We start from the raw sequence: 25,723 nt of genomic DNA, 5'->3' as shown, positions 1-25,723 counted from the left end.
ATGAAGTGCTTTCTGCTGCAGAATGGTAAGTCCTGTCACCTACTGCATACGGGTGTGATGTCAGGGCAACAGAACATTTTCACAAGGCCTAAGAGTTGAAAATGAAATGCACTGGAGAGCCATGCGTTACTTACAAGACCCGGAGGTTCTTGAGTCCAGCGAAGTCCATCTTGGTAATCCTGGTAATATTATTTCTGTCCAGGTCACTGCAATGGAGAGCAGATCTAGGTCAGATTTTTGCAGGTTACGTTTATGGTCTATTCAACCCAGACAGTCTTGAAGGAATGTTGCTTGTCAAGGAAAAGGTAATTCCAATGATTAATGTCATCCCCTGAGCATGCCCAACCAACTTAAGGATACTGTATGGAATAAGCCATCCATTATATATGTAGTAGAGCCCTGTTATATTTAGCTTCCTGGCTTCTGTTGCCCCTTCTTTGGGTAAGAACTTTTCTTTAGAAGTCCCCTCCCCCAACTCTCAGATCATGTCACATAAGTGAGGCTTGCCCCTCTTCCCAGCTCCAGGCTAGGCTTATAAGCATCTTCACTCCCTCTGACCACAGGAATTGTTTCAGGAATGTGTACATGACTCAAATTTCTAACAGCTCTCTCCACACTAGGTTTCCAAGCTGTTCAGCACTGCCAAAAGCCAACTTGCCACTATGAAGAGAGAGTTTTCCAGAGTCAAAAGATAAAGAGAGACTGATTCCTGGTGCTATCTTATGAGTATCTGGACCTACCCATGCTGAAGCCAAATACTTCTGTATTTCAAAATCACACGAGCCCGTCTATCCCATATCCCTATTATCTTTAAACAGTTTGAGTTGAATTTTCTACGACTTGAAAACAAAAGAATCTCGACTGACTTTGGTACCTACCTAGGTATTTATTTATTTTCCAGCTAGTTTGTAAAGTCCCTGAGGACAAAGATAATATCTCATTTAACTCCATACCCCAATATAGAAAGTATGTGCCTGGCAGAGAGTGGAGGTAATTTTACTAATCTCATACATTAGGTAAAGACAGCTACATGTATTGCTCCTGCAAAAATGGTCCCAAAGAGAAGAATTTGCCATGGAAGAACTGAAAGCATCATGGTGATATTTGTGTTGGTGAAAAAGGGTACCATGGGTATTAGGACACCAGGGTTAGAGAAAACCAAAGTCAAAAATGAACCTATGAACAAGTTATATATATATATATATATATATATATATATATATATATATATATATATTCTATGTTTACTAAAATTATCTAAGAAGACTAGATGCAAAAATAAATAAACGAGTAAGACCAGGAATAATATGTTACAATTCTTAATAATAGATACTGAGTGATTAATTCCTATCTACTATGCCTTTTTGAGAAACTTTTCAGGTTTTGGCCACACTGTAGTTTCAACAAGGTATTTGTTTTGTTTTGTTTTTAAGATTTTTAAAAAATATTTTATTTACTTTTGAAAGAGAAAGAGATGGAGACAGAGCGTGAGTGGGGGAGGGGCAGAGACTGAGGGAGACATAGAATCCAAAGCAGGCTCCAGGCTCTGAGCTGTAAGCACAGAGCCCAATGTGGGGCTCAAACTCATGACCGTGAGATCATGAACTGAGCCAAAGTCAGACACCTGACTGATGGAACCACCCAGGCACCCCTCAACAAGGTATTTGTAAAATGACTTTGCTCCTTCCTGAACATTCAGGAACTAAGAGGCCATTTTCCCCATGACAGATCCCCACCCACACGCTCACTATTTCTTTGGTTTACCTATCCAGGTCCTAAAGTTGCCATCCATCAGTCATGCCTCAGAGGGACTTGGGAGCTCTACAGCTGCATAAAGGGAATGGAGACACAATCTTCAGATTCTCATACTTGGTATGAGGAGGGATTATTCTCCTGGTATTGAAAATAATATCAAAAATAAAAATCAAGTGAGTCCTTGGGTAACCTCACCTGGGAACCACCTCCCTTCCTCATCCAGTTTTCCACTAACAAAAATAGCAACCAAGTTGTTTCTTAGCCACCTGTGATGGAGTGAGGCAGTATATAGTTTTTTCAGATGTAGTGGAGTGCTGGTAAAAGGAAGAGCAAGAATTACACAGGAAAATGAAGAAAGTTGCTCGTGTGAGGGTTAGAAACGAGCACATAGACAGGAATCTCATGCTTATCCTCACTCTGAGTATTCTTCTCACCTCCGGTCTCAGTTGGGACTGATGTTTGGGGACACTGAAAATTGCAGATATGACAATGCATCTCAGGGTTTAATTACCAGGACACAGCATGATATCTTAGCAGCTTGTGCTGGTGGCTATCGCACCAATATTTTCAATTAATATTTATTATGTGAAGGGGCACATAGTGTGCTCTGCTGAAACATTGAGGATTTCAGGGGGGACGGGTCATAGGGTTGCCCCAGGCACATAGTCCATGTTTGGGAAGCGGAGCTTCAGAAGCAAGCAGCCCTGAGTTTGACTCCCTGCCCTGCTACCTAGTGAGTGACCTACCGGTAGTTCACTTCATCTCTGAGGCTCAGCTATTCCATCCACAGAATGAGGGTAATCACCTCAACCTCCAGAGCTTTTAGGAAGGTCAAATGAGATGATACGTACACACTGCTTATCCCAGTGCTTATCTGGCACTTGTTAAAGACTCAATCGTGGCAGCTACTGCTACTGTAATTAGTTGAACTGCATCCCTCTTACCTGCACCCCCCCCACTTCCACTCTGAAATTTCAGTGCACCAAGAGCTGCTGCCTGCAGCACCTCAAACTCTGTGCCTACAGATGAATCCTGGGATCCCCAAGAGACTATCTTCCTACAGATGAAAGAGGGGTGCATTTTGTGACCAATAAGTGGTAGGATGGCACTACCAGCAGGCCCCTCACGCTGCCTCTCTCTCACATTTCTATGACACCTATTTCCATATCTTTCCCAGCCCCACCAACTGATGCACTGCCTGACTGCCAGGGAGGAGGTCAGGGAACACGTTCATGGGCTTTGAGGTGGCACAGGTCAGGGTTCAAATCTCTTCCCCATCCCCCCACTCCCAGCTGGGTGAGTTTCAGTATTTTACTTAACTTCGCTGAGCCTCCATGCTCTATGTCAGCCCCTCCTACTTGCAACCTTCGAATGGCAAGAAACACAAACTAGACTGCCAGCATGCTTGGCTGAACATAAGAATTCATTAAATGGACACTGAGAAGAGGCTGCAGTACCTCATGCGCCCATCGCTCCCCCAGCCCCCCCGTCCCAGTCCAGGCTGCTCTGGAACTTTAGCCAGATTTCTTAGCCTTCAGCTTTGGCCTTTGAGGGAATTAGTATATCTTAGCCTACCTAGCACGAGTTCCAAACCAGCTTCAAGCCTGCTCATGAGATGGGAAGCCACTATGGTTCTAGATGAGGGGTAGGGACGTGGGGTGGCAGGAAAACATGTCTGCAAGTTGTTTCTTTGACAAACCTGCCATGGACATGTACAGTCTGTGTCCCTCTCCCTTGAACCTGAGTGGGCCTCATGACTGCTTAGACAAGCCTGGGGTAGGAATGATGTGGAATTTGTGAGGCTGGCTTAAAAGAGGTAAGAAGTGACTGCCTGGCTCTCTTTCAGAGCACTTGCATGAGAGTCCTCAGCTGTCACATTGGAAGACCAGAAGACCTAGAGTCGCCACTGGTTAAGGCCATGTAAGAAGACCAGAAAGAGAATACAGAGAGAGACAGAGAGGTGCTGAAGGAGCCCTGGTGGTTCCACCCTGGCTGTTTGATTCTTTCCAGCCTGGAGGTCAGGCACGTAAGTGCAAACACCTTTGAGATTTTAGCTCCAGCCGCCATCTGGGTAGGACTTATGAGAAATCCTGAGCCAGATCACCTAGCTGAAGTACTCTTGAATTCCTGCCCACAGACACTATGAGGAAGAATACTAAAGTGAGTCCTGTGTCTTAAGCCATTAAGTTCTGAAATGAGTCATTTGGCACAATACAGATATGGAAGAGAAAGGAAGAGAAAGACATTTTCTGAATATTTAATTTACCATTAACAATGGAATGCCCTTCAGATATCTCTCAAAGGCATGTCCTTTCTGCCCCTGACTGCCACTCTTGAGATCCTCAGTCCTGTCATATGGTCAAGGATGGATCACAAGGGGCCAAAGATACACTGTCATCCTAGGAATGAAGTGAGAATTGGCCCTCCTCTCTGGTTCTCAGGAGTAAAGACTGTGTAATTAAGGTTGTCCATCCCACCAAGTGGGCCTTAGGACACCATGAGAATCACCCTGGTGTATTATTAGTAATCACAATAGTGGGTACCATTCATTGAACAGAGCCTGGCAAGCTGTCCACCGAACCATTTTCCCTGTCTGGTACACACAGATAGTGTACATTTGTCAGCTTCTCTGGCAGGTAGGTGCAACCATGTGACTGAGTTCTCACTATTACGTGGGCAGAGGCAATATGTGCTGCCTTCAGGCCTGACCCATAACACTTCTTGCTCAGTCCTCCATGCTCTTTCTCTTCCTTCATCTTGGGCTGAATTCAGTAAATCCAGTGGAGGACTCCAAGACTGGCAGACAGAAAGAACCTGAGTCCCTGAATGACTTCACAGAATAGAGACCCTCCCTCCCCTGTCTCTCCATTTACCCACATAAAACTCATTCAATAAATAATAATTCACATTCATAATACACATTCAATAAATAATTCTTAAGCCTCTGAAATTTGGGGCCTATTTGTTATAGCAGTCTACATGGACAAATGCAGTATCTTTGAGTCAGGAACTTTCCATCTTTTTTTTTTCCTTTTTCTTTGCAACAGTTTCTGAAACATAAGTGTTATGATCTTCCTTCAAGATAAAAATACTGAAGATAGGAATTAACAAAAGCTGATGTTTTGGGGCCCAAACTCTGCACCAGACACTGTGCTAAAAACTGTATGTTCATTCTCTCTTATCCCAGCAGCAATCATATATGGTAGATACTATTGTTACCCCATTTTTCACATGAGGAAGCTGAAGCATCCTCTCTTCCATCACCAGTCTAGCTTAGATTTTACCAACAAAGCAACTTGCCATGAGGTCACACAACCAGTAAGGGGCAAAGGCTAGGATGTGAATTTGGGCTCTCTGAATGCAGAAGACAAGTGTTTTTTGTGGTTTTGTTTTGTTATGTTTTGTTTTGTTTTAAATCACATCATGCTGTCCATCTACATCTAGAGTCTAAGCATTTTCTACTGCATCAGGTGAACTTCTGGCAGGAAGAAAAATGAATGAATGAATAAATGAATAAATAAATAGAACAGAGCAGTACAGAGTAGAATTTCCCATCCCATCTTGAAGAAAGCAAAGGGCATTCCTGGTGGTTTGGCTGCTTCCCTCTCCAGCCAACAGGGCCCATTTCCTCTTCTGTCTTCCAGTGAGGTCTGGGCCAGTGGGAGTGCTGAGCCCCTCTGCAAACTCCAGGGGGGAGTGCTATCTTGCTGTTTTTGCCCATGTCTGGTTTCTGCCATGATGCTCATAATCTACCATATTGCCTCCATAAACAGGCATCACCATGGTAATCTCCAGCATTATCTTCCCCCATCCCAATCAGTGAATCATAAACCAATGCTATGAGTCGCAGCTTTGTGGTATTTTCACATCTGCTTGACACCTTGGGTGGGGTAGGGAGGGCAAGGAATTCAGAACAACACTGGAAAAAATGAAACAAAAATGTTCTAGGGCAGACTACTGTCCCTAACTTGGCATATGTATATTCACATCCTTCTTTTGATTCATTCTGCGGCATTCCATCAAAACATTCTTTTTGCCATGGCACATCCGGGAAGAGGAAGCAGTAAAAACAACCTCCAGTAAAATAGCATAGTGTGGAGAAAAGGGCTTCAACACCAAACCCAGAAGATGTAGATTTGAGTCCCCTCTTCCTTCTCAGCTGTGTGACTTTGGGAACATCACTTAAATCTGTTGAACCCCAGTTGTTGGTATTGTTGTTGAGACTTTTATAAAATATGACCAAGAACACCAGCTCTATAGGACTATCAGAAGGCTCAAGAGATAAACTGTGTGAGGAAACACTTTCTAAACAGCATTTGGGGTGGTTAATTTTTCACTCACAGCCAACAACTTGTTGAAAGAGGATGCAGAGGTAGAAGTTAGGACTGGTGTCAAAAAAAGATGTTTCTGTGTGATGGTACAATGTACAGAGTTAGAGAACATACCATCAGTTCAGATAAGACCATCTGCCCCTGCACAGCAAGTATCTACAGAGTGCTGCTTTCTGGGTTTCAGGAAAGAAAATCTCAGTATAAGGTGAACTTGGAAGGGTTACCTCACAATGAATTAATTCCCTCTTACAGGAGTATATAAGCAGAGATTAGTAGTTAACTCATGCCAGACATGATGTACTTGTGATGGGTAGGAAACTGGACAACATAACGTATAAAGTCTTAGTAATTTTGAGATCTATAACTCTTGTGTTTTGGGGGCCCAGAACCAAGTGGCCTTAAAAAATATGGCTTAGACCTTGCCCTCAGCTTGGAGTCTAGTTGAGGAGATGAACTGAGACTTGCAAGCTACTTAGAGAACAATGTAAGAGTATGCAAAATTTAGATGTTAAGAGATGTGGTTTAGATTCCATGGAGAGTGAACAATCAAAGATTTGAGACTGCTGTGAGAACAGGAGCTCAGAAGACCTGGAGCAGATGGGAAGCAAGTGCATTGTGATGGGGTGGTGACAGCAAGGGCCATGATAGGAATCACAGAGAAGTGGAGGGTCTGAGGACAAGGAAAACAAGCTACTGAACAAGCCTTCAGACAGTGTGATGCATTCACATTCCAGATCCCAAAGCCGAATCTGGGGATTAGGAAAGTGGTAAGAGGGGGCAGAATTAAGATGTCTTGTGGTCCAGCCTGACCCCTTGTTTACCACTAGCAAAGAACAGGTTCCAACCAAACCAGAATAACTTAGTGGAGGGGCTCTGACCTCAGTTTCAATTATTCGCTCTCTACCCTGGGAAACTAACCTGATTGGACCACATTACAGGGCTGGCTCTTGTGTCTTATTTCGCTTTGAGTTGAGCAGCAGATAGAGGAAGGGAACAGAATGAGGACAGTGTATTTATTCTCCTGCTTCCCTCCCTGAGACGTCATCCAGGTTAGCTACTGTCTCCACCAAAGGTCACGGTTCCTCTTCATGACTGACCTCTTCCTGGTTCCAGAACATTTTGCCTCCTCTCATCTCTTCTGGCTCAGGGGCGGTAACAGCTCTACTGCTTCTAGTCCTGGTTCCCTGAGCCACACCCAGTTTCTGAAATAGTCCCTTTATAAATCAACCTTTCTGGAATAATTCTAATTTGAGTTTTTCTACCGGTTTTCTTTTTCTGACTGATATGATACATCATTCATTCATTCATTCATTCAATAAACTGTCTTAAGCCTTAAGATTCAGCTACTATACTAAATGTTGAGATGCAAGTGTAAACCAGACTGGTATGGTCTCTGACCTTAAGCAACTCAGAGTTTAGTAGGAAAAATAGAAAGGATCAATTACCACAGGCTGTGCTAAATAGTCTACACTAAGTGTTGATTAACTCTGTCTGTTAAGGGCCAGATAGTAAATAATTTAGGTTTTTCCAGCCATGTTTATTATCACAACTATTCAACTCAGTTGTGTAGCATGAAAGCAGCCATAGACAATACACAAACTAATGGGTATGGCTGTGCTCCAGTAAAACTTTATTTACAAAACAGGCTGAAGGCCAGGTTTGGTCTGGAAGCTACAGTTTACAGACTCCTGTTCTATACTGTGCCAGAGGTATAAACAAAAGCTTATGGGAGAGTATAGAAAAATCATGTTTTAAGGGTCAGGAAGAGCTTCCAGGAAAAGGTAATGTTTTAATCGAGACTTCAAGGATGAGTTGGCCATGGCCAGGTTGGCTGGCATAGGACTATGTGAGAGGGAGGAAAAGGATTCTAGGTAAAAGAAAGAGCACGTATAAAAGCCTAGAGGCATTACCTGAGGATAACTGCAAGCAGATTTGTTGGGCTGTTAAAGCATGTTACAGGAGAAAGCAGGACATTCCTTCTCTCCATCTTTCCTTCTTTCTTCCCTCCATTTGTTCCTTCCTTCCTCCCTCTCTCGATCCCTCTTTCTGTCCTTCCCTTTATCCTTCTTTTATTCCTACAATAGGCCTTTATTACACACCTACTTTGGACCTGGTACTTATGACTAGGGATAGTGTGTTGAACAACAACAAAAATAGTTCCCTTCTGGGAACTTTATTCTCTTAGTAATCATGGCAGATAGACTATAGGGTGGTTTACATGATCCCTGTCTCCTAGTACTAGCACCCTTATGTAATCCCTTCTCCTTGAGCAAAGCAGGACCTACTTATTTGCTTCTCACCAATATAACACGGCAAAGTGACAGGATGTCACTTCTGTGATTATATTACATACAAGTATAATGCCCATCTTGCTAGGGGACCTTTACTCTTATTACCTGCGATCAGCGAGTGGCCATATTAGGGAGGCCCATATGAAAAGGAACTAAGGGAAGCCCCCCACAAAAGAACCAAGGAGGAACTGAGGACAACCAGTCTTCAATCTAACAGACTGTAATTCTGCTAACAACATAAAGAGCTTAGAAGTGGTTTCATCCCAGTTCAGCCTTCAGATGAGACCACATTCCCCAACTAACAGCTTTGTGAGATCTCGAAGCAGAAGCCTCTGGTGAACTGTAAGGTGATAAACAGGAGTTGTTTCAATCCACCAAGTTTGTGGTAAGACTGTTACACAGCAACAGAAAACTAACACAGGGGGCCACAGGCAACCACGAATAAACCACAGAACTACAGATTACAAAAAAAGAAGAAATAAATATCCAAAAATCATTTCAGGGTGAGGCTAAGAGAATGAAAGTAAGCATGAGAGGAAGTGGAGGCTCTAGCAAGGGTGGTGGGAGGGGCCTCTCTTTGGTAGAGACATTTGGTCTGAGACCTGAAGGGAAAGGAGGAGCCAGGCGAAGGGAGAGGCTGAAGGGAGATATTTCCAAATACAGGAACAGAATCACAACAGCCCTGAGTAGAGCAAGCATTTGGAAGGCCTAAGCAACAGAAAGGTCAGGTGACTGGAGCAGAATGGGAGTGACTGGAGCAGATACCAAATGGGGTCACAGATGCAGGGGGCACCCAGGCTGTGGAGCATCCATGGGGCAGCCTGCATGCTTTCAGCACTCAGAACCACAGAAGAGGTCAAGCAGGGAAGCAACTGGTTTAACAGCCCTCAGCTCTTTCCCCTGACATTAAACCTGCCCCCACAACCAGATTTGTGTCCCCAAGATGCCAACATCTCTCACAGTGCAGCAGCACTGCAGCCAGGTGGGCATCATGGCTATCCTCAGCCTGTCACATTTAATTCTTTCTTCTTTCAGTCCACAAACCTTTACTGAGCATCTTACAGATCTGGGACTCTGTGAGGCACTCTATCAACACATACGTCCCCGCTATCTGCTGGCCTCGAAAGCCCTCAACATCCTTTCTCCCTCCAAATCCTACCACTATGTCTACTCAAAAGATATGTTGAAGTCCTAACTGCCAATACCTGTAAATGTGACCTTATCTGGAAATAGGGTCTTTGCAGATGGAATTAGTTTCAGATGAAGCCATTAGGGTGGCCCCAATCCAATATGCCTAGAGTCTTCACAAGACAACAGGACAAACACAGGGAGGACAGGAACAAACACCAGAGACAGGAGCTGGAGTGAGGCAGCCGCAGGTCAGTGGATGCCAAGGACCACCAAGGACCAGAAGCTAGAAGAGGCAAGGAAGGATCCCCCCGCTATACACTTCAGAGTGAGCATGGCCATACCGATTCCTTGATTTTGGACTCTTAGCCCCCAGAAGTGTGACAGAATGTGTTTCTGTTGATTTAAGCCACTCAGTTTGTGGTACTTTGGTTTGGCCACCTCGGGAAACATATGGCTTCTCTTCAGGCTTTGCAAGGCCCCCCCAAGCCTCTTCTCTGCAGCTTTCCCAGCCTCTCCATCCCACACTGATCTCTCCCTTCTCTGAACTTCTGAACTTCTGCATCATTTAGCCTCTGCACAATCCATTTTGGCCTTTCATCACATTTCCTTCCACCTCGTGTGTGCTGCCTGTTTCCTGTGTGTTTGTCTCATCTCCCAAAGGACTGTGATGCTCTGTGGGAGCCAAAACCACATATCACACTCCCCTCACTTCCTCCCAGACACCTTGGATGAAGTGAGGTCCCTTGGAGACACTCAGAGAAATGTACACTAGTGTTCTCTGGATGCTGGGGTGAAGAGTTTTGTTGGTTTTTTTCTTAAATATTTTACATTTTGCTTCTTAGGACTGCCAATGTTTTCTGCAATAAATATGTATTACTCACGCACCCTTCCCTCTCTCCCCCGCAAAATGTTGGAAAAAGTGGCCTGGCTGAAATAGGACTTTTCTCATGGCTAAAGTGACCAGCAGAGCTAAAGCCATCTAAGACCTGGAAATCTGGCCAAAGGAAGATGTACTTTGATAAGCCCAAGGGCAGTTCTTAGAATCTGGTCAGATGGCCCTATGCTTATAGGTGTCTTTCTTTCTTTGCTTTCTATCCCCAGCCATCCATTCATCTTTCATGATAGAGGAGAGGAAACAGTATGTGTTCAAGAACCATCAAATCACCACCCCACTAGGTCATACGTGGCCACATTTCACTGTGGATCACCCTCACAGAGCTTCCCCTTCATGCTACCCGCCCCCCCCCCCAACCTGTACAACAGAGACATTACTGAATTATTTTCTGACTTTTTCACTTCATCCTCATCAGTTACATAACTACATACAAGTTTAAAAACACATACACGCATTCGGGAGAGAAATGACTGAATTTGATTTAAAAAACTGGCTTCACACTACCTCAGTTGTTTGGGAACTAAGCCTCCCTGGGCTGAATTTCTGACTTGGCAACACTCTCGCATATATAATTTTACACCTGCAGAAGTTTGCAGCCAGTGCTATACAGACAGCTACCTGCAGGGAGGAGAGGAGCCAGACAGAGGGGCAACCTGGATGGTTGGATGTGGGGGTGGTGAGGGCCCTACAAGGAGGATGGGCAAGCATGGGTCTCTGCTCTTCCTCTCCCTGCAGCAGGAGGGCTCCCTGCTGGCCCCTGTCTTGCTCTGTTCAGCTTCATGCTCCAGCAGGAAAGGGCATACAGGGGGCATATCTAGCTCTTTGCTGGAGGCAGTGGAGTAGAACTTGTAAACTGGTAGCCCATGGGCCAATTCTGGCCTGCAGACATGTTTAGTCTGGCCCTTGATATACTTTTAACATTTATTAATTAATTGCCAATTTGGAAGCATTTCACATACAAATCTGGAATTCTAGATTGTCTCCAAAAAATCAGGTGATCTGACCCACTGGGCTCTCATGGCCACCGGAAACTGTAGCTAAGAGGCAAGTGCCCATTTTGGATAAGGTATGGACTCTCATTCATCTGCTTCCTCACTTATGCCACCTGCTTGGCCCTTACAGGCACTGCAGTTTGAGATCCTTCTCCCTGCTCCAGAACATAATGCTTAAGGAAGCAGGCACTAGAATCAGACAGCCTGGGCTCAAATTTTGCCAGACAGTGGTAATGATTTTAGGCAAACTCATCCCTAAGTTTCTGTTTTCTCATCTGTAAAATGGGTATAATAACAGTACCTATTTCCTAGGGTGTTGTGAGGATTAAATTAGATGAGAAAGTGACTTAGCACAGGACCGGTCATCTAGTAAATACCCAATATGTAAACATTGTCATTAATTTGTTGATTATTATTCATACAAAACATGAGCACAGGAAGATGGAGAATAGGTTAGTGAGACCTCAGTGCTGAACTAAACTCAAAGGCGCACATACTCCAATCCACAGCTCTCTTCCCAGATCTTCCTAGTCCACTCAAGCACACCCTTCAATAAAACATCCAGAGGGATTATCTCTCCCTTAATGACACACCCCAGGGCATCCCAGTCCTGACTCTCAGAAACAAACAAACAAAAAAAGAATAAATCCTTCCCCAATTCTTCCTACAATGACATATGACAATTTCTTTCTTTCTGAGCACTAACCTCCAGGTAATGACTACATGTCCAGAAATCTCAAACCTTCCAAATTCTTCCCAGAAGGCCCATTCTTAAAACCCCTCTCTACCCTATAGAGGAGGGCATCTGAAAAAAATGAAAGGCTCCACAAATCGCTGGAAATTATGAAACAGAAATCTCAGAAGAGATTGGGATCAGCCTTTGAAAATGTGGCAAGAAATGTAAGGCACATGATATGGCAGGAACAATGCTATGTGTTCACCAAACGATTCTATTTTCCTCCTAGGTAAACAGCAAGATTAAATTTCTGGGCACCCCTTATATCTAGGTGGGACCACGTGACTGATTTCTGATTGAAGAAATGTGGATGAAAGTGATACAAGCCATTTCCAGGCAAGGCTATAAAACACCCTTCACATTATACTCTCTTCCCTTCTCTTGTCTTCTTTGACATGTGTAGGCCATGTCTCAAAAATGATAGTGTCCTGTGATGGAAGGAACCTGGGTTCCTGAGTGACAAGATGGTCACAGCCCACTACCAAGACCAACTACACTAGACTCTGATATAAGAAAGTAATACACTATTATTGTATTTTGCCACTGCTAATCTGGATTTGTTTCTGCAGCATAGTCTTGTACGTACTAACTGATACACATGGGAGTTTGGCAGAGTGGGAAAGAAAGGCCTAAGAAGCTAAGTATCCATGATTTTTCTCTGTGCTCTGTTTCTAACCCATAGCATGATTTTGGAAAAGCTACCTGCCCCCAACCTTTGAAAGGAGGAAAATAAACTGGTTGATCCCCAGGGTCAGAATCTCACTGACCCTGAATTCTCACCCATGAAAATTCTCACAGGCTTTGGACTCCATTAACACACATTACCTTAAATTATGTTTTTAAGAAGGCCACCTAAGTTCTAGTCAACAGAGGTAGGAAAGCTGCAGCCAGCCCACATTAGAGTCTAAATAAATATTTGTGGAGTAATTATTATGCAAGAGCCAATGTGTGCTGGGTGTTGACCATGTGCTAAGCACTATTCTAAGTACTTCACATTCAGTGCCTCTTGTAATCCTTACAACCAGCCTGCAAGGCTGGTGCTATTATTAGTTCCATTTTATGAATGAACAAATGGAGGCACAGGGAGATTATGACCCTTATCTATGATCACAAGCTGGTAAGTACACCAAGGGCATTTATATTCAGACAGTTAGAGGTCAGTGCCTGAGAACTTAGCAATCAATCAACTTGCAAAAAATAGAGTCCTGAGGGGTGAAAGGCAAAATGAAATGGTCTGATCAGAGAGTTTCCTTAACATACCCACAATTTTAGCTAAACCAGTAAACTCCAACTTTTTGGGAGTTGGGGCTGTATCTTACTTATGTTTGAATCCCCAGGGTCCTGCACAATGTCTGACATATAAAAAGCACAAATAAACATTTGTTGAATGGCTGAGTGATCTGAACCTAGCTCTTTATCGACATTTTTAACTGAGTTACATTTGTCTTTCATTGACAATGACTTGAGATCCAAATTCAGTATCAGTATTTCATTTGTACCAGTAAATCTGATCACCAGTTAGAACTAGAGTGATCATATAATTTCTCATCCAAACTTGAATGCTTTTGTGAATCAAAGGAGATGCCATTAATGATTATTTCAGGCAAAGAGGCAGAAATTAGGACTGTTCTAAGCAATTCAGCACAAGTGGTCATCCTAGCTACAGTCACAAAAACCCACAACAGAGGTGAGTGACAAAGGAAGTACTTCCAAGGGGCCTGACTGTTCACAATGTCTTTGTTCTTAAGGAATGTCCCTTCTTGTCCACTTGGGCGGCAAACACTTCAAAGCTTATACCATTTGTAGGACATGTCATGGTTAAGTGTCATTCTCCAAATGATGCACATCTCCAAACCCAACAGCCATAGAGCACACACACTATTAACTTTTAATATAGGTGCAGTAATCACTTTAAGAAAACAGGAAGGAGCAGCCCCAGGAATGCAATGATTGCTACAGGAATATAAACATGGATTGCATTGGAACAGACTACATACTTTGTATAAACACTAATAAAGTGAGTTCAGGCTGAGCTGTGACTTTAAAGGAAATTCTTCCCCATAAACATGTCCTGCCATGCCCTAATAACTCTTTAATTTGATGCACATTTGGGAAGGATGATGCGAAGTAATCACAGAATAATGTTAAGGTCTGTTGCGAAGGAGGAGGGGGTGGAATGTGATGCAACTTGGAGCTAACACCATCTACCAGAGAGTTGGCTCCATTGCTCATTTCACACATGGAGGGAATTTGCCGAGTGACATGCAGGAAATCAGAGACAGGTCTTTGCAGGTTCAGCACAAGAAGATTCTGGGTGTCATCTGATGGTTCCATTAGAGGACTCTTAGCCAGTCCATTTCTGGCCTGCTTTCTCTTGCTGGAGACAGCAAAAGTGGCTTCTACTTGTATGTGGACTCTCTACTTCCTAGAACAAGGCTCTTCAAATCTCAACTAGACTATAAGCTCCTTGAGAGCAGAGAATACTTCTCACCTATCTGGAATCACCCATCAGGCTGACATGGCCCCGTACCCCTGCAAGAAAGCAGAATGGCACAGAGCTGAAGCTGTACCATCTGGGATCACGACACAGTATAACTGTGTGGTTGGGGCAAGCCGTTCTGCTCATGTGAGGATGGGGTTAATAGCACCTACTGAACCTTAGCAGGCTTTAAAGATGATAAAATATTCAAGATAAAGGGCCTGATATATTAAAAGAGTTGTACAAATGTTGGAAATTATAACTGCTGGAAAGCATAATAATAATAAACAGTAATAATAATAATAGTTTGGCATGTGTTGATTTATCACTATGTGTCAGGTACTGTTCATCTCCTTTGAGTTCCCACAGAAATTCTAAGAGGTGGGTACTATTATTGGCCCTGTTTTACAGAAAACTGAGCTCCCTACAGGTTATGCAACATCCCCCAGTTCGCACATCTAAGTATTATCCACAAAGTAATGATTTTGGAGGGAAGGCTAGATTGTCAGGGCTCCCTGCTCTCTGCTCTCCTACATCACAAGGAATTGAAGGAATTAAACGAATTATATCTGTCTACTTTACCATGAACAACCAGAGGGCAAGGGTTGTGTGGGAGTCTCCTGTACATCTCCAGGATCCAGCAAAGAATGGGAAAATTAAGGCTTTTGGATCAAATGACTAGCTCCTCCCTCACCCAGCCACTCTTACTTGTGTACCAACTCTTGGCATCCATAACCAAAAGCATCATTGTGCTTCTCTGCTCTCAGCAAGACAAGAGGCCTCAGCCTTGTGCCCTGGCTGCCTTGAAATGTAGCCCAAAGAGCTCATCTATCTAGGCAGGTTCCCCACACCACCCACTGCCCCCCCCCCCCACATACCCCACATACACACCAGGCTCATCTCAAGTACCATGCCTTTGCTCAGGCAAGTCTCCCATTTGTAATGCCTTCTCCCATGGACCAAAATGAATGTAGCTAACAGGAAGCCTGGCTGAGGAATAAGGACCTTCTTTAATAGCGTGCTAAAGAAGAAGAGCTAAAAAGGAAGAGGATACCTTTAGAGTACACCAGCGGGGCAGCGATGGACCCACCAACTCCAGTCAGGTGGGAGCCACTTTCCTGCATCTGGCACCAATAAAATGCCTAGGGACAAGAGCTAGGTTGGGAGAGAGAAGGGCTCATCTGATTCTCCAACCAGTCCTGCATGTCCAGACCCAAAGAGGCAAATATCCCTTTCATCATTCATGAAACCATATCTTGCTTATTATGACAATTTTTAAAACTTCTCTGATGATTCCTTTGAGAATCCAATTTGTTTCCTTTGTAAAGAGGAAACAATTCTCTTCTCAGTTTGGGAGGTGGGGGACATTCCATTTATCTTCAGGGGAAAATCTGTTTCCTATTACAAATCACATTCTGTAGGTCTATTTGCGAAGAATAAATCTCTACACTTCATGCAGAAAAAAAAAATTCTCTTTTCGCTGTTCTACAAAAATCCCTGAAGGGAGGCTCCTGCCGTCTTCTAGCAATTGTGACAAAGACTGGATTTCCATCCCTTGCTTTGAGTAAAGGGAACTTTTTACTCATTTTCTGAAAATCAGTATCCCAGAATCATCTAGTATACCTCAGAGAGCCTACTATGCAGTAATCCGTTCAATCAGCATTTATGGGTGGAAACTGAGGGTCAGGATCAAGAGAGATCCTGGGAAGCCATGGATTAAAATAAATACATAACCTTCCAAATCCCTGTACTCTGGGATGGAGGTCAGCAAGGTATGGCCCACAGGCCAAATCAAGCCCACTGCCTGTTTTTGTATAGCTCATGAACTAAGAATGGCTTCTATATTTTTAAATGGTTGAAAAATCAAAAGAAGAATAATATTTCACGACACATAAAAATATATGAAATTCAAATTTCAGTACCCATAAATACAGTTTTTCTGGAACACAGCCACACTCATCTGTTTATAGACTGTCTGTGGCTGCTTTCGTGCTACACGGGCAGAGTTGAGTAGCTGCTATTGAGACTGGTACCAAGGGCCTAAATATGTACTTTACAGAGAATTTTTGCTGACCCCTGATCTAGGAGCTTACAAAGTCTGGTAGGTTTGAAAACAAGGAAATATCAGTGTTATAACTGAATGTGTCTCCCCCAAATTCTTCTGTTAAAGTCCCAATCCCCAGTGTGATGATGTTCGGAGGGGGTGCCTTGGAAGGTAATTATGTTTAGATGAGGTCGTGAGAGTAGAGCCCCATGAGGAGATGAGTGCCCTTATAAGAAGAGGAAGAGACATCAGACCACTCTCTTCCACATGTGAGGAAGAGAGAAGGCAGCCATACCCAAGCCAGGAAGACAGCTTTCACCAGAACTCAATCGTGTTTGTACCCCGATTTCAGATTTTCAGCCTCCACAACTATGGGAAATAAAAGTCTGTTGTTTAAGCCATCCTGTCTATGGCATTTTGTTATAGCATCCTGAGCTAAGACAGGCAGCATTCACAATAACCAGAAGAATAAAAACCACAATATTAACATGGAGGGTGATGCATAATGCTTAAGTATGGGCACCAGGGTTGGACTGAAGCTTATTCTGCACCGTGGCTGACTTAGCATCATGATGCAGGGAGTTATTTAAATTCTCTGTGCCTCCATTTCTCTATCTGTAAAATGGAGACAATCGCAATGTCCTCTTCATGGGTTGAGAATTAATCTACTGTATGCATATCAAGAGGACAGGACAATGCCCAGCCCATAAATGCTCAACATCCCTTTACTCTTATTATCACCACTCCTGCTGCTTGCACAACTTCAGGAGATGCTGTTCAAGAGAATACAGTGAGAATGGCACCCCTGAAGAACATAATGTGCATAGTTACCCAGGAGTTCAGCAATATGGTGGCTCTGATTACAGCTAATATTACAATGATGCCTTCACAGAGTTTTGAGGAAAGAGGGGAGCAGACACACCATTCCAAATGGAGTGGGTGGTTGCCATGTATTTTTATTGCCATGTCATTCACTTTTCCATTATGAAAAGAGACTCAAGAAGACAGTATTAAATGAACTGTGGGGGACTCCAGCCCAGACCCTCAACTTCTATGCCTGTCTTTCGCTCTGCCCACAGTCTCTGCCCAGTCATTCCGGGGTGGGTCTCCAATGCCCACTCCTACGATTACACCTTGCTCCTGGTCCCCCAAACTCTCAGGCTGTGGGCTATTTTAAGCCCAAATTAAAGACTCCTCTTTCCTGAATGGTTGCAATTTCAGTCTGTGGTTTGTTCACTCTGACGTGGCTTGGGGCCATGGTGTTGGTGTGTGGGGCACTGCAAAGGGGTAAACTGTTTTAGGAAGGAGGCAAGGGGCTTTGCAGAAACCATTTCACTGTAGCACACTCACTGTGGAAAATACAAGCACATGGATGAACAAATAAAAGAGAACAACAGTGGGAGAGTCCCATATATCTGGAGAACAATGCTAAAAATAGCACCATGTCAGAAGCGAGCAAGCACTAGAAGCTATGTAGTGCTTCAAACCCCAGAGAAAGGGACTTGCCATTCAAATTCCATAAGCACAAGTGACTTGTTTCTTCACAAGCCTCTTGCTGGAAGGACCTTTGAGGCTCTGACCTTTGAAGGCCTCGTGATCTACAGAAACCTTGCCATTGACCCTAGTACTGCAGAGTAGAGCTCAGGAGACTGAGACCACAGGAAAAGCCTCTGGGGCTTCCCCCTGGGAGATCTGGGTCCATAGTCCAGTGATGGATAAATGAACACAGTGCTGGGTAAGGTAGGCAGGTGAGGAAGAAGGAGACCAGAAGGAAACTGGGTGTGAGCAGGACAGAAATCTACCAAGCTCTCCCAAGTCTAAGTTGAAGGAAACATGGATAAGTGTGTTCAGGGTCCCTCTCTGTTCCTTCCTCTGTCCTTTGCTTCTCATGTTCCTAAGGGAACAGAAAGGGAGAGTAAGGGCAGAGCCATTGCAATTTCTTCCCTATCATGTTTGCAGTCTCATTAGATACCTCCACCAGACCAATTCCTGATTCCCGATTCCTGGTCAATTCCTGATTTGGCCAGTTGCATTCTGGAAGCTTTCACAGATGCTCAATGTGGACTCCCTAAGCAGCAACTGTGGGTGCAGCTGGCCCCAAAAGACAACACCTCCAGGATCATGAGTCCATTCTGAAATTTAGGTTTCTAGACCTGCACATAGACATGAGGGAGCCTGCAATCTTTTGGCTGAGTACTCCCCACCCTAAGTGGCTAGAAGTGGGTGTCACATTGGTTCCCCATCATTGATTCCCACTGTACAGACCCTGTTTTGTTTGCTTGGCAAACAAGGGTTTTTAAATAATGAGTTTTTGCTGAGCATGTGGTCCCCCGTTCACTTATGCCCTTATGAGCCCCCATAATTCCCTATGTCTTCACAGGCAGCCCAATTCACCCATTTATATTATCTATCTGGCTCAAGTATGTGATTGGATTTGATTCCAGACTTTATCCTGACTAAATGCTTTCCCACTAGTATAACCAAGTCTCAGGAACCAGTCCTTGCTCCAGGGCTCAGCACAGTGCCTGCCTTACCTAATACAACCACTCAGACAACAGTGGGTGATTTGTATGTACTAACGTGATTGTGTCTCTCACACACAGCTTCTGAGAGGATATGACAAGAGAGAAGAGAAGGGAAGAATTACTCACCCAACCATCTCTCTGGGATACTTGATGCTACAGGTCCACTGAACCACACCCCAAATGCCCAGGGACAAATTGGTGGAGATGGCTGTAGGTGAGCCAAGTCTTGGCTCCAATAAAATTGAGAACAGCTGGCACTTCTGAATACCCTAGTCCCTGGGGGCCTGGGCTGAGTGCACACTGGTAACCGCTAGCCTTTTCCCCCTTTTCTTCTTGTCATGCTTAATTACACCAGGATTATGCTGAGTCAAGCAACCTGTTAGGGTGGGGGCCCAGGCATGACCTTTCCCATTGCTCTCAGCCAGCTCCTGGGTCTCAAGTAGCCGTGTGCATTTCCACTGAGAAACCCAAGAATAAGCTCAGCACTGATGTGCGTGATGCCAAATACTAAGCCCCACACCTCAGCCCCTGGGAGGACGGCCCCTTCTGATTTGAGAGTGAACAAAAGGGCCTTGCAAAAGCCACACCACCTGCATTCAGCCTTGAAACAGAGCCTCCTTGGCCACGGAATGTGGCAACCAACAGTCAGCTAAAGGCAGCCATGGGAGACAGAGGCAGGCCTGCTCAGCACTCTCAAGTACCCTCTGGCTTTGCCAGAGTTTTACCCAAGGCTTGACTTCTAGTTCCTGCACCCTTATTCTAGCGTCAGAGAGGATCACTCTGTGCCACTCCAGGAGCGCATAGCCCTGCACTTCTCTACACACATGTGCACTCATATTCACATACATGCACAACCTTCTACAAATGCTCAAGAGAAATTTATGCCACCAAGTGCTCTAGATCAGGGTTCCCATTCTTGGATGCACAGTAGAATCACCAAGGGATCTATACAAAACTTGCTGCCCAGGCCACACTGAGAACGATGAAATCAGAATCTCCAGGGGTAGGTATCAGTCATCAATATTATTTTAAAGCCCCCCAGGTGATTCCAATGTGTAGCTAATGTTAAGAATCATTGCCCTGGGTAAACCAAAAACCCTGGAAAATTCCATCCTCCAAACTACACTTTGAGGCTGAGCTCCCAAGCTGGAACTGCGCTCAAGATATGAGGGAAACCTGAGGTTTTTGGCCACAAAGCCACAGAGATTGAGGATATTCATTCAACAGGCACTACTGAGCACCAACTATATACTGGGACCTCTTCTAGGTATCTAGAGATTGTCTCCAGAGCTATATGTGCAGAGTTCAAGTGGCTTGTAAATTCGGTCTTAGCGAGGCTGGTCTCTGAATCAACCAACCGACCAGCTGACATTTACCTAACACCCAGTGTGTGCGAGGCTGGCTCTGTAAAAGATGCTACGAAATATCAGGTGAAATTCCTTTTTTTTTTTTAAGAAGGTGAAGTTTCTGACCCCCAGGAGTTTAAATCCTACATGGCAAAGCCTATTTGCACATGGAGAAATAAAAACATGGTACATGAAGGAGAAATGAATATGTGATCAAACAATTCAAAATGACAAAGACACATCAAGCATCTACTTTGTGCCAGGTACTGTAATGCAAGGAGAACAACAAAGATAGGATCCTTGTCCTCAAAGAGCTTGGATTAGAACAGTGGTTCCCAAAGTGGGGTCACCCAGCCAGGAGCATCAGCATCACCTGGGAACCTATTATTCGAAATGCACATTCTTCAGCCTCATTCCAACCTCCTAGATCAGAACTTCTGGAGGTGAGGCCCATCAGTCTGTGTTTAAACAAGCCCAGGGGATACCTGAGTGGCTCAGTCGGTTGAGCATCTGACTTTGGCTCAGGTCATGATGTCGCGGTTCATGAGTTCGAGCCCCGTATCGGGCTCTGTGCTCACAGCTCAGAGCCTGGAGCCTGCTTCAAGTTCTGTTTCTCCCTCTCTCTGCCCCTCCCTCACTCATGCTCTGTTTCTCTCTCTCTCTCTCTCTCTCTTTCTCTTTCTCTCTCTCTCTCTCAAAAATAAATATATGTTAAAAAAATTACTTTTAAACAAGCCCAGGTGATTCTGATGCCTCTTCAAGTTTAGGAACCAATAGTTTAGAGAACTAGTTAATGCTACAGGCATTGAGAAAGGGAAGACAGTTCCTCGGATCAAGGGTTGATGAAAGGATTTGACTCCTGGCTCTGACATACTTCTTGGAACCTTAAGCAACTACTTTAGCCTCCTTATGGCCTCTATTTTGTCAACTGTAAAGTAGTAATAAGCAGTAAGTGGTAATGAGGTCTACCATGTAGAGTTGTATTATGAGTACCTGGGTAATGTGTAAAAGTCACCACAACAGTGCCTGGGGTCCAGTAAGTACTCCATAAGTGATCTCCAGCACTAATAGTCATGGTCCAAAGGAGCTGTTGAGCAAATGAATGTTGACAGAGTGAATGAAAGAATGAACTAATTAATTAATGCATGATTGATGGGGACTGGATTTGGCAAGCCTGGAAAGGCAACAAAGAATGGGGACTTCATTCTTGGGCAAATGGGGAGATTTTCAAGATGAGACAAAGGCTTCTAAGACTGAGTGGTCATAACACATGACAGATCTTGAGACTGGCATCTTCCTGGCTCAGCTTGCAAAGCAATCTCAAGGAAGGTTTTCCTGCCATAGCAGCCATGTGTTGCTTATGCACTGGGGCTCTGGAGTCAAACTATCTGGGATCAAGTGCTTACTAGTTGGGTGGTCTCAGATGAGTCACTTAAGCCTCAGTTTTGTCTTCTGAAAAATGGGTATAATAATAGGACCAACATATAGAGTTGTGAGAATTGAACACGATAACTTGCATAAAGCAATCAGCTTGGTGCTTTAAATATAGCGAGTAATCTCTAAATGTTAGCTCTTTGTATCACGGCATGCAGCTGGATGCTACCCTGACCTCTACTAAATTACAACTGGCTGGGATTTTTCCAGCAGACCAGCATCACTATGCTTGAGTGCCAGATCCAAACAACACAAAATAGCTGTTGGGTTTCTTCACACCAGCAGTAGCTGCCAAGTACTGGACAGATGCTTACTTGCAGGTTGTATGCAGGTACTTCTCATGAATAGGGGCTGTACAGTGAACCCTGAGACCTAACTACCACTGTGCCCATTTTACAGATAAGGAAACTGAAGTTTAGTGACTCATCACAGTTTTACAACTATCGAGTGTCAAAACCTGGATTCAAATGCAGCCCTAATTCCAAACCCCACGGTCTTTCTACTATCATGAAATCAGCTCCAGACTTCCTCCACAGGCTGCCTAAGAATCTTTCCAAATGGGGTTTACCCCCCAGTAGTGTCAGAGGGCCAGACTCTTTCATGGTGATGCTGTGTCACACAAAACATAAGAAGGGAATACAGCTCCCAACTCCGAGTCTGAAAGGAAGTCACAGGTGGGCTGACAGCAGGATGGTGGACACTGCAGGAGATCAGGCTCTTGGATTCTAAGACCCCCACTTGCTAATAATGATTAAATGTGTATATCAGTCAAGAGGGAAAGGGTGTTGGAGGGGAGGAGAAGAAATGACTTTCTTTCCCACCCAAAATGGTTATCTAAGCCTCTGTTCACAGAAGGAGCACAACTAAATGTAACACAAAACTCACACCAGCTTTTAGAAACCATTTTCTTCGAAACGAAGCTTTTGGCCCATGAGACAACGCAGCAAGATGAATCCCTCTCATCTCTTCCCAGTCTATTTCCTTAAATGCCAACTTGTGGTCTGTCTTCTTCCCCTTAGATAGCGGATAGCATTCTGCCAACAGCCAAGGAGATGTGTAGACCCACAACGCCTCTTCCTGAGGATTCGAACTATGTCATGAATAAATGGAGAGAAGTATGGTTGGCCTCTCGTCTGCCCTTGAGAGCTTCGAACCAAGATTCCTGGAGTCTAATACCAACATGGATTCCAACCTTTTATCCATTTTGGTTCCATTGGCCCAGAAAGCTGTCTGAATGCTCCCAACCAGAACAAAGAGGACACTGCTTGGGTGCTTTCTGAGTTTTTGTAACAATCACTAACACTTCGCTCTCCTTCAAATCTTATATTTACCTGCAATGGGCCATGTTACCTCCGGCTGACCCCACCTGCCAAAAATATTACTGCATTTTCATATTTATTGTCTTTGTGCTCCACAGTTGCCATGGTAGTAAAATTTACACTCAACAGCCTCACTGCCATTTTCAACTACAAATGGAATTAGTCTGTTCCCAGTTTGGTTCAGCAAAAAAAGGAATATGCATGCACTATATACCAGGCCCTGTGCTAGGTGTAAGGCCTGGGTGCTGAGATGAATAAGAAAGAGATGTCTGTAAGATTTTGCTCCTTTACAGAGAAGACTTTTTGCTTCTCTTGTGATGAGATTATTTTTTTATCATCTTTTGGTAAAATATATGTAACATAAAATTTACAACTGTAACTATTTTTAAGTACATAGCTCAGTAGCATTAAGAACATTCCCAATATTACACAACCACAGTCACTATCTATTTCCAAATCTTTTCATCACCCCAAACAGAAACTCTATACCTATTAAGCATTGACTTCCTATTCCCCACCCTACCCCCACCCCCTGATAACCTGTATTCTACATTCTATCTCCATGAATTCGCCTATTCTATATGTCATTTAAGTGACATCATGCAACATTGGTCCTTCTTTGTCTAGCTTATTTTGCTTAACATAATGTTTTCAAGGCTCATCCTTGTTGTGTGTCAGAACTCCATTCCTTGTTAAGGCTGAATAATATTCTATTGTGTGCATACACCACATTTTGCTTATTCATTCATCTGTTGATGGACACCTGGATTGTTCCTATCTTTTGGCTAGTGAATAATGCCACAGTGAATAGTGGCATAAGTATCTGTTAGAGTCCTCGCTTTCGATTCTTTGGAGTGTAACCTTGGTAGTGGAGCTGCAGGATCATATGGTAATTCTATGTTTAACTTTCTGAGGAACCGCCATACTGCTTTTCACAGAAACCGTTTTATTTTTATGCTTTTCACAGAAACCATTTTACATTGTATTTTAATTTCTCCACATTCTCACCAACACTTGTTACTTGCTGGGTTTTTGGTCTTTGTTTTGTTGTTTTGACTATAGCCTTTGTGGTAGGTGTGATGTGTGGTTGTTTTTCGGAAGAGCAAATTGAGGAGATAAGAAATGGCTTGGTCATCAGAGCATCACAGGTGCATATGGGTGCACTGAGTACAGCTTTGCCAAATGAATGAATGGATAGTATGTTGGTACCTGATGTCCTATACAACTCTTCCCTGAGTCTCCTGTTTACAGGATTTGAAACTTGCACAAGGAAGCACAGCCCCACAAAAGAGACCCAAGCAGCAACTGAGATGACAAGTAGCTCAGGGCTTTAATTCACGGACCATCTGCACCATCTTTCTGCTTTTGCTTTCACACTTAGGAATCAGTAAAATTTACTGCTTTGGAATCAAGGAAGCCCACTTGGTAGTTCCTCAAAAGTAAAGAAGACTATAAGCTATAGAGCATGGTGGCTAAGAAACCAAAGTTACGGGTCAAACAGATGGGCCTGAATTTCAGCTCTACTGTTTGTCACATGTATGACCATGGACAAACTATTCATCCCTTCTGTGCCTCAGTCAGGCCCTAATCCTAGTCTTGTGAGGATTAAATGAAACAATAAGAAACATTTAGTACAGTGCCTGACACAATGTAGTGTCCCCATGAAAGTAAGCTCTTATTGTTACTCTAGGGTTACTGCACAGACCCAACCCTCCTTCCACACCCTGCTTCAGCTACTTCCTCTAGTCTCCAAGACCCCTGGGAAAGCAGAAGAGCTCTGGGATGAGGGCAGACTCATCACTTAGTCTCCTAATGATCTTCCAGGCTGACCGGAAGGACTCAGAATAGCCATCCAGAGTCACAGCCAGGATGTGAGACGAGGACTCAGTCTTATTTCTCATTTTGGTAAAGAGAGTGGTGCCATCACCATATGGTTCTCCTGCAAGGATACAAAGCCCATACCCCAAAGGATCAGAGAGAACTTTCATTAAAACCCACAGAGAGGACTCCATTTGGGTAGAGTTTCCAAAGACAAGGCTCACTAACAAAAATTCAGTACGTATAGCAAGGGGCTTTACCACAAGGACCCAAGGGGAAACAGAGAAGGAACGAGCCTAGGCAGGGTGGTATTTCATGCAGGCAGCACCATAATTCTTAAGTGAGTGGAAGGCAACACATTCAGTTTGGCCTGACAGGAAGCTTTATATTAGACTGAAGCATATTGAAAATATCAAAGTCCATGGAATGAAAAACAGTCCCTGGGCCCAATACTTTACCTATAACTTACAAGTTTTCTTGGACATGGAGACCCTCAAACCAAAAGCCAAACCACTGGGGGCGAAAGGACTATTACATATCAGGACTCTGTAGGTGTGTGGGGAGCCATGGCTGTGACTGGAAACAAACAAAACAAACAAACAAACAAAAAATAATGGATCCTATTTT

General features: G+C 43.9%; 1 protein-coding gene across 1 annotated transcript in view; it reads right to left on the bottom strand.

Moving 5' to 3' along the window:
* The window catches only part of SLIT3 (slit guidance ligand 3), a 597,991-nt gene that overhangs the window by 551,785 nt on the left and 20,483 nt on the right, over window positions 1-25,723 (bottom strand). The window contains 1 exon segment of the mRNA XM_043596219.1: window positions 135-206. Coding sequence (XP_043452154.1) covers window positions 135-206 — 72 coding nt within the window.

This window comes from Prionailurus bengalensis, chromosome A1 (assembly GCF_016509475.1).
Source record: "Prionailurus bengalensis isolate Pbe53 chromosome A1, Fcat_Pben_1.1_paternal_pri, whole genome shotgun sequence".
Lineage (NCBI taxonomy): Eukaryota > Metazoa > Chordata > Mammalia > Carnivora > Felidae > Prionailurus > Prionailurus bengalensis.
The sequence above is the reverse complement of the archived record's forward strand: the minus strand, read 5'-3'. Positions and strand labels throughout refer to the sequence as shown.